Source organism: Dicentrarchus labrax, unplaced genomic scaffold (assembly GCF_905237075.1).
Source record: "Dicentrarchus labrax unplaced genomic scaffold, dlabrax2021, whole genome shotgun sequence".
NCBI classification, from domain to species: Eukaryota; Metazoa; Chordata; class Actinopteri; family Moronidae; genus Dicentrarchus; species Dicentrarchus labrax.
The window spans coordinates 1,087,501-1,097,754 of NW_026136875.1; the positions used below are offsets into that span (position 1 = coordinate 1,087,501).

General features: G+C 40.5%; 1 protein-coding gene across 1 annotated transcript; it reads right to left on the reverse strand.

Annotated features, from left to right (window-relative positions):
• Window positions 1-720: 720 nt before the first annotated feature.
• LOC127360499 (odorant receptor 131-2-like) lies at window positions 721-3,721 on the reverse strand. Its single transcript, XM_051394945.1, has one exon. It carries the CDS (start codon window positions 3,490-3,492, stop codon window positions 2,545-2,547), a length of 948 nt encoding a protein of 315 aa, XP_051250905.1. The 5' UTR covers window positions 3,493-3,721; the 3' UTR covers window positions 721-2,544.
• Window positions 3,722-10,254: the final 6,533 nt, after the last annotated feature.

The window sequence follows — 10,254 nt, forward strand, 5'->3', positions numbered from 1 at the left end:
ATGTTGGAGGTACTGGGAGCTGTGGTTGAGGAGGTTGGAGGTACTGGGAGCTGTGGTTGTGGAGGTTGGAGGTACTGGGTGCTGTGGTTGTGGAGGTTGGAGGTACTGGGAGCTCTGGTTGAGGAGGTTGGAGGTACTGGGAGCTGTGGTTGTGGAGGGTGGAGGTACTGGGAACTGTGGTTGTGTAGTCTGATAGCTGATGGTACAAACAAGCCTCCAAACAGCTTCGGGCTCGGGGCTGTATCAGTCTGAGCTCAGTGTAGAGAGGATGAGAGGGGTTGTCCATGATGGCTTTCAGCTTCCCTCTCATCTTCTTGTCAGTCAAAATCCCCATTCCTTTCTTCATCATCACTGCTTTTTCTTCTCCTTTTTACTTAATATCTCAAAGATAACGACTTAATATTGTAAAATAAATTCAAAGAATTATATTCTGCACTATTTACAAGCTGTTTGTTAAGAAACACTTATAAAGACATTGTATGTTGTATGTGAGTTATACTTTTTTCACTTTTTACCTCCAGTTGTTTTGAAGTATTCAGATAATATATCTGCTCCTTCTTCCCCAATGATCTGTAACTGTTGGAATGTTTGTCCCTGTATTAATTTCATTAATGATGAATTGTGTCTTAATAATTAGTCACAGTTGTAATCATTAATTATTATTATTATTATTATTTATTCAGGCCTCATCGCAATAAAATCTAAATAAAAATACCAGTGTCAGTTTTAAGTAATGCTTTAATTTGCCACCGTCAGTCAAACCTTCAAACTCTTCATAACTTTTCCAAATAAATCTTACTGGCAAACAATGTATGAAATTAGAGAAACAAAAAGCAGTGTTGGTGTGTTTCCTGCTGCGTTTTGGATTCAGCTGGTGGTGTTGAGTCTGGGGGGCCGTAGAAAGGTGTCTGCCTGTGTGATAAGCTCTTATCTCCTCTGGGCAGATGAGCGGTGGTGGACAAAGCACTTAGATCTCACTTACTTAAGTAAAATTAGCAATTCGACCAAGTAGAAATACTTTGTTGGCCATGACCCCAGGCAACCAAAGGCATGACAATCCAACAAACAGTTCCTGTTATTTTAGTAAGCAAGGAGCCTGCAGTGGCAAATTTGTTAATTTGACACTTGGTGGTCCTGGTGCATGGGCAACACAACATCTGACCTTGTGCTCCGGAGTACCAGGACCAGCCAGTGAAGGCACAGTTCCAGGACCACCCATAACCTGCCTACAGCATGCTCCAGTAGGGCCCGGCAAAGGTCTCAGCCCTCTGAGCCTAACCTATATGCACTTGAAAAGACTGTAACCCATTCAGGATTCACAAAGATCCTGTATTATAGAACATATTTCAATTTGACATTGATAAATACAGTCATTATATGGCCTTTGACATTTTGGAGCACTGACCCCCTCATTCTAAGGTATTCAGATTGTCAGAATATATGAAATTGAGCTTCAAATTCTGACTTTTGGCATACTTTTGAAAGGGGGGGCTCAGTGTTCACAAATGTCAACCCAAATATAAAAACTGTTATTGTTTCTCACACTGATATTCAGGAACATTTTGGGCTGTTATTTGGGAGTGAACCCCCTCATTAAAAAATGCGCCAAATGTCAGAATAAAAGTTACATGTAAAACTTTAAAAGTAAGTACCATAAAAGCAGGGATGCACGATAATTATATAATATATGATTATTAATCATTAGAGCTAATAAATTATTGGTTGATATTAATTAATTATTTTGAGTTCTTAAGTGGAATGATTGATAGGTTTTATGTTCTATGAACACCAAAAGTATGTTTGTTTTAAGTAAGTAAGTTAAGTAAGTTTTTTTAAATTAACTTTACCAGAAAAAGTAACTGAACATTTGAAGAAACAGAACTGCTGTATGTTGTTGTATAAACAACAGTGATATATATAGATATATACAAAATTGTGAAATTATCGGATATAATATCGGCTGAAAGAAATCCATATTGTGCATTGCACAGCACTGGATTATAATTACTGATGCACTGATGTATTTATCACAGTGTTGCAGCTGGTAAATGTGGAGCTCATTTTAATCACTCTATGTACTGCTGTGCAATTCTGTAGGTTGTAACCTATAATATAACATCATAATATATTTGTTGGTCATATTTTGTATTATTAACTAAAATGTAGTAGCTAAAGTTTTCAGACTGAAGTAAAAAACTACAATATTTGACTCTGAAATTTAGTGGAGTAGAAGTACAAAGTATGGAAACTTGAGTCAATGTACAAACAAAATGTATCACTATACGTATGCGAGGACAATGAATAATGCTTTGTATTCACATCAAACAACAAACAACAAAGATCTGAGGAATTTGCTTTGGTCAAGTGATACATAAGAGGAGTTTAAACTGCAGCACACAGTTTAGTGTTTAGATGTGGATTTCAAGAAATACTGACAAAAGTTGAACATAAAAACACAATCGTTAGGAAAATTATTGTGAATGCTGGATATGCTGACGTATGAAGGCCGGTCTGAGGAAAGCATTCAACAGACATATAGAGAGGTTAATTCACTGAATGTATCTTGGACAAAAATGTCAGTCGACAGCATAAATAGTACACAAGTATGGGTCTGATAGTCTGGTCTCTGAGTCCATAGATGAGAGAACTCAGACATCTGGGCAGAATGAAAAAACACACATACAAAACATTCTGCATACGCATAAGTACTACCCTCGAAACAACTTTTGATATGACTAAAAGGAACGGGTTAAATATGGTTGAGGAGAGACTGAGGCCCAGCTGTACCAGATGCAGCAGCAGTGTGTTACGAGCCTTACGGGCTGAAGCTTTGTCTGTGGAGGCTGACCTGGCTGCTATCACCACACCAATATAGGAAGAAATAACTGCAACACCAGCTGAAACAAACAGAAAACAAGTGTATGCTTTGTCATAAATATCAGACATTGACCCAAGAAACATGATAAGCGTGCTACATAGGTGGTTCATCTGCAGACTGTCCAGGTCTGAAAATGGAAAATCCAACAGCAAAAGGACTCGAATTAGAACATTTAGTGAACAAAAGGCCCAAACCACAATGATAGCCACTGCTGTGTTTCTGATGGTGATGATGGTAGCGTGCCTCAGTGGGTAGCACACAGCTACATATCTCTCCAGAGACATCACCACCAGTGTAAGAGGGGAGACTTCATTAGTGAGATTGGCAAACATTACTAGAAGTCCACAGAAAGGATACGTCACCATTATTCTACAAGAAGACAGCAGGTACAGTATCTGACCCAGTGCCATCTGCATGGTATCTGAGAAAAGGAGGTTACACAGAAGAGTATAACGAGATGTCTCACGAAACACCAGTTTACTCCTCAAGGTGAATAACATGGTTCCATTAATGAAGAAAAACACACAGCATGGTAGTGTAGTCAGAGTGGAAAGTATAACTCTTTCCAGAAACCCCAGTCCAATTGTTACGTTGGTCTGAGACTGAGTTGACATCTCAGAGAAGCATTTAAGACATGAGAAAGAAGGTCCAATAAATCTCTGCCTGGTTATATGACAAACAATGAGAAGAAATGCCTGCTGATTCACATCCAAACAACCCCCAAATCACCCAAATGCATTTTCCCTGTGCAGATAATGAGCAGGTTAGAGTTTGTGCTTGCTGTCCATGTGAGCAGAGCTGGTCTGCCTGCCCCCTCTTCTTGTACACCAGGTTTGCTGTACACCCTGTTCACGTGACACCATCAGAACAGCTCAGTAACTGGTGATGTTATCTGTCTTCTCCTTACACTCCATGGGATTGTGTCAAAGTGTAAATTTAGTACGTAAACTTTATTCCAACAGTTCCTCTCAAAACCAGAGTAACAAGGTGCTTCACAGACGCACATAAAATGCTGTATCGTATAATACAATAATACATTTGGGGGAATTGGCAAACAACAGAAATAAAAAATACATAAAAACATTGGACAAAAAACACAACTTAAACTCTATACAAATATTTTCTATAGATAATATTTTTAAAAATACAGCATAATATAATATGAAATTAAATTTTAATACTGTTGTGAACTAGCAAACGGCTGTGATAGAATGAATAAACCGTATGCAGACAATTGTGCAGTTATGCAGTAAATGTACGTGCATAAAGAGAGCTGGTTATGGACAGATAAGAACAGTAAGTAGAGAGGTAATTATAAAGTTGCAATCAGAAATATTTCACCCCCCAAAGATTTTAAGGAGTTATCAATTAAAGTTTTTTCCAAGAGCAAGATTCTGCTTCGGATGACTTCTTTATGAGTCGAGTGATACATAAAATCAACAACAAAAAATGCGTAGTAGTAGTATTTGTGTGTAAGATTGTATTTTGTTAAGATTGCCATGTCACAGTTATTCAACCCCTAATTAATTTTGCTGTTTTTAAAGCTGTCTGAATGGAATGGAATTCTATAATGATCCTTCATTTACTTCAGCTGTGATGCATTCATAAACCCCACCCATGAAGATATTGAAGGTGAGTTGCAATTATGGGAATGACAAAGGAGCTTCAGCAAAAGCTGAGAGAGGAGAAATATAATATTCCAAGAGACACCATTGGCAGCATTATAAGGTAGTTTAAACCTTATGGAACAGCTGTAAACCTGCCTGGCTGTGGAAGAAAGCCCAGCATTTCATCAATGGCCCTTAGCGGAACATCTAAGAGAAACCCCTGTGTGACTGCAAGACACCTACAGGATGACCTGATGAAGGCTGGTACAAGTGCTTCAGTGGCAACTATAAGACATGCAGTGAATAAAAAAGGACTTCATGGCCAGACTCAAAGTTGCACTCCACTCTTGACCACGAGGAACATCAAAAGTCAACTAGAATATGCCAGGGGGAATTTAGATAAGACTACAGAGTTTTAGGAGACAGTTCTATGGACTGATGAAACCAAACTGGAACTGTTTGGACATATGGACCAGCGGTATGTCTGGAGTGCAAAAGGCCAGGCTTATGACCAGAAGAATACCATCCCCACAGTCAAGCATGGAGGGTGGTCATTGATGATGTGGGGCTGTTTTTCTGCACCATTTTAAAAAGGAATTAAACCTTGGTGATCATTGGACTTCCCAGCTAGACAATGATCCCAAGCAGACCTACAGGTCAACCAGAGGGTTGAGAAAAAGATCCTGGAACGTCCTGGAGTGGCCTTCTCAGTCACCAGATTTAAATCTGATTGAAAATCTTTGGTGGGATTTAAAGAAGGCAGTTGCAGCACGTAAGCCATCAAACATCATTGAGCTAGAGGCTTTTGCACGTGAAGAATGGGCAGATTCCGTTCCGAGTTGTAAGAAGCTTGTCAGCACTTACGGAAAATGTTTTTTTAGAAGTTATAAAAGCTTCACAAAGTACTGAAGCTGGGGGTTGAATAATACATAATATAATATACAATAATACATGCACGTATTTTAAAAGAGTTACATTTTTTCATTTTAACTTCAAAGTTAAGTTAACTTCTGTTGTGAAAATAACTCAAATATCTATCAATAAATATTTGTTGTTGTTTTAATTAGGTTTTTTCTCATTTATTGTCATTAGCACAGCTGCTTGTCAGATGTGGTCACGAGCAGCACTGGTACACCCGAAGGAACTGTACTGTCACCGTTCCTGTTCACCCTCTACACCTCTGACTTCTAAACTCTGGAGCGTGCCACCTACAGAAGTTCTCTGATGACTCCTCCATTGTCGGCTGTATCTCAGATGATAGGGAGGAGGAGTACAGAGACCTGATTGAGAACTTCATTGGATGGTGCGACAGGAACCACCTACAGCTCAACACAGGAAAAACCAAAGAGCTGGTGGTGGACTTCTGGGGGAGCAAGAGGACCCCCTCCCCTGTTGAGATTAAGGGGATAAGGTAGAGATGGTGAACACCTACAAGTTCCTGGGGGTGACACTCAACAATAAACTGGACTGGACGGATCACACTGAGGCCCTCTACAGGAAAGGACAGAGCAGGCTGTTCTTTCTGAGGAGGCTCAGGTCATTCAACGTGCCTGCCGGTGTCATATTATCTTTCCTCTTACAGACACTCAGACACTCGTTGACATTCCTTTGAAGAAATCCAGATCCAACATTGGTCTTTGGCCATGACCATAGGCAACTAAAGACATCCCAATCTAACCAACAGTTCCGGTTATTTTAGTAACCAAGGAGCCTGAAGTGGCAAATTTGTTAATTTCAGACTTGGGGGTCCTGGTGCACCGGTTCCAGGAACACCCATAACCTGCCTACAGCATGCTCCAGTAGGCCCCGGCAAGGGTCTTAGCCCTCTAAGCCTAACCTATATGTACTTGAATAGACTGGAACCCATTCAGGAGTCACAAGGAGCCTCTATTATGAAACATATTTAAATTTGACATTTATAAGTCAAAATACAGTCATTATGTGGCCTTTGACATTTGGGAACAGTGACCCCCCATTCTAAGGTATTCCGATTGTCAGAATATATGAAATTGAGCTTCAAATTCTGACTTATGGCATACTTTTGAAGGGGGGGGGGCTCAGTGTTCCCAAAATGTTCCTGTTTGTCACACTGATATTCAGGAACAATTTGTCCATTGCGTCAAATGTTAAGTTTTTGACCCAAATGTCAAAAATATACACATCTGATCTCCAGTCACTGGCTCCTTGCCCTGCAGCCCAGTTGCTGATCCCCTCCCCTGCAGCCCAGTTGCTGGCACCCTGCCCTACAGCTGTAACAGCATTAGCTTGCATTGCCGGCCTCCAGGTCATCCTTCAGAGTGTCTGGTTGTCCTCTGGCCTGCCTTTCAGAGCTGCTTCGCCTGTCTGATCAGCCTCCTGCCAGGTCACCTTCGCGACTCCGCCAACTGACATCTCCGATGCAGTCACCATCCAGCCCCCAGGTAGTCTGTCTGAGTGCTCTATGTCTGACCCTGATCCTGTTGCTCTGAACATACTCCTCATGGGCAAATGGGACTCGTATCTTCCCCAGGCTATGTTTGCGGAAAGACACCTTACTGGAAGATGTTGCTGGCAGCAAAATCTTCTAGGCCAACTTTCTCTTTAACTATCTGCAGAGCGGGCAGCATCATCACAAGTGGCAAGGATAAGTGACGGCTGTGAATGGTCATTCTGGTCATTGAACCCCAGGCACTCTGCGTCTGATCACCTCTGGCTGATAGACTGTTTAACCACAGTTCTGTTGGGGGCTGATGGTTGCAGACCACATCTCTGACCAGTAATCCTCTCCTGGAAAAGACAAAAAAGGGTAACTGACCTGTCACCAGAGCTTTTGAATGCAATAACTATTCCGGATGCCTCGCTCTGTCTGTGCTGTCCGCTCGGCCTCAGCCACAACCCCAGCTGAGAGTGGATACACCTGAGATCAGCTAGCTTGGACTTAGCTGATTGTTGGTCGTATACCCCTCTAGAACACTGTGTTCTCTGAATGCTGGGCTACTTGTGGTTCCTATAGTCTCTAAAAGTAGAACAGGAGCCAGAGCCTTCAGCTACCAAGCTCCTCTCTTGTGGAACCAGCTCCCAGTTGTGGTTCGGGAGGCAGACACCCTCTCCACATTCAAGAGTAGGCTTAAGACATTCCTCTTTGATAAAGCTTATAGTTAGGGCTGGATCAGGTGAGTCCTGAACCATCCCTTAGTTATGCTGCTATAGGCCTAGACTATCGGGGGATTTCCCATGATGCACTGAGCTCCTCTCTTCCTCTCTCTTTCTGCACTCATTCATGTCCCATTAATGAATGTTACTAACTTCACTTCTTCCCCGGAGTTCTTGTGCTTTCTCGTCTTGCAGGTTCTCATGGATCCTGGTGGAGCCTCCTGCCATGGTCCTGCTTGACTCCCATTGCTAATATAACTGATATTATTGTTATTATTATTATTATTAATATTATTATTACTATGGTTACTATTATTACTATAATCACTGCTCATTGTCCCCAACCGTTGTTGTCGTCGTCGTCATCATCTTCTTCATGTTCATCATCATCAGTCACTACTATAAGTGTAGTTGTTGCTGTGCACCTTTGTCTCTGTCTCCCTGTCTCTCCGTCTCTCTCTCTCTTTCTCTCACCCCAACTGGTGGAGGCAGACGACTACCCACCTACAGCCGAAGGGTCTGTCCGAGGCTTCTGCCTCATAAAAGGAAGTTTTTCCTTGCTGCTGTCGCCAAGGTCTTGCTCATGGTGGGAACTGTTGGGTCTCTGTAAATAATGTTATAAGGAGTTCAGTCTAGACCTGCTCTATTTGAAAAGTGTCCTGAGATAACTTCTGTTATGAATTGACGCTATACAAATAAAACTGAATTGAATTGAATTGAATACATTTCTTTCCATACAGACACTTAAGTTAGTCATATGAAGCTGAGCCACATTGATTTGTCTCTCCAACTTATTGAGTGTATTCCTGACTAGCGTGTGTGAAGAACCCTCCGTCTCTCTTTCTGAACCTCCACTGGTCATCTGACTGTGACCACCAGCCTCAACCTAACCAGTATACATTTACCACAGGTTCCCATCCTCGTTCATCATAAATTAAATTCTGTTAATAATTACAATGGTAGAGCAATGAACAATATTTGTAAAAATACACTTCAAATGTGAGTTTGCATTTATGAGTTGAGTTGAAATGATCGTGTAACCCACCTAGAAGGTAAGTGCACACTGGACCAGTTTAATCTAGATTCGTAGAGAGGGGTAATGAATTGAATTGGACACCACCATGAGTAACCAGGACACAAAGTTAGGTTGTAGCAAAATTATTGTATTAACATAGATTTATAACATTTCACAACATCAGACCAGTCTTTTACTCAATTAAATGTCTTTTGAATCTGGTGCACCAAAAATAAAATAAAATATTTCCCCCCAAAAATAATAAAAAGTTTAGTTCAGTTCAATCGTCTCCTGAAATCCTTTTCCATAGTCCTACCACGCTGATAGCAGGGCAGATGAATAACTCATACGAATGCTCAATCCAGGTGCTCAACGCGGGTGGCTCACCACCCCCCTCGTTAGGGAGAGAATCAATCCAGTCCAGGATCCAGAATCCAGGGGTATCCAAAAACATAGCCTGTGTAGCATGACACGGCTTATAAACATATGCAATCTATTTCACTTTTCTGACTGTACAGCTTTAACTTTATCAAAATCAATTTCAATACAACCCTTAATACTTAATCCATGAATTTAGGATAATTGTTGTACTGCAATGTTAACATATGAAATGTCAACTTTTACATTTTTACAACCAAATTATTTAATGGCCATAAGCAAATGTTAAATAACTGAAATTGTAGATGGATTATGAAAACCACTTACAGTTTAACATGAAATGCTCACTGCATTTGGATAATGCATGTAGGAATATAGATTCCTGATCATAATACTGACACCTTGTGGTCGTGCACACCAACAAGAGAGTAATTCACACAGTTTCATAGTCTATGGAGTTAGCTGGGTAATTGCTTACTTTAACCACAAACGTAAGTAACACATATATTCTTACACAAATGTTCTTATTTGACTCTACCATGAAAGAAAATACTAAACAAAACTTTACACTTATTGCTCAGTGGCTAAACACTTGGCTAATGTGGCCTTGTGCAGCACGTGTATTATATTCAAAACTCACAGAGAAAATAAAAGCATAAACAATGAACAGATGTCATCAAGGTTTCCCCAACTCTTGCCTGTTGAACAGTTTTTTCTTTTTTTTTTCTTTCTACATGAGGTTTAATTAACAACGTTTCACTCGCGATTTCAGCTCGTTTTCTCATTCATTCGCTCTGCTCCGTTGTCTCCCTTTGCACACGTTAGACTGCATCTCTCTAACCTGAGTGAAAAGACGGGACTTGGTTCGTTTTACACCAATTGGAGTTAATCATTCCTCCTGAACCAATGAACGTATTTGTTATGAAGTTTTTTGTTTACTGACTGAAAATTAGACATCTGAATTAAGATGAAATAATGACTTAAATATGCAATAACGAATGTGGAAATAAAAGACAAGAAAATACATAAATTGTCAGTGAAAGGAAATAATTTGTGTTTTAGTAACACCTAATTTCCCAGTGGGTTACAATCGTTATCACTGGTCTGTCCTGTTTGACTTCCTGCCAATAGGCTGAGATGATTGATCTCTGTGGAGCATCACAGGTGACCACTCCCGAACCAAATGTACCATAAATAGGTAGATATTGAAAATGATTAGAACTATGAGACGTTACACATGTCGT

Bases quoted from the DNA above. Each gene is read 5' to 3' on its own strand.
- LOC127360499 (XM_051394945.1), bottom strand. From the start codon at position 3,492: ATGTCAACTCAGTCTCAGACCAACGTAACAATTGGACTGGGGTTTCTG.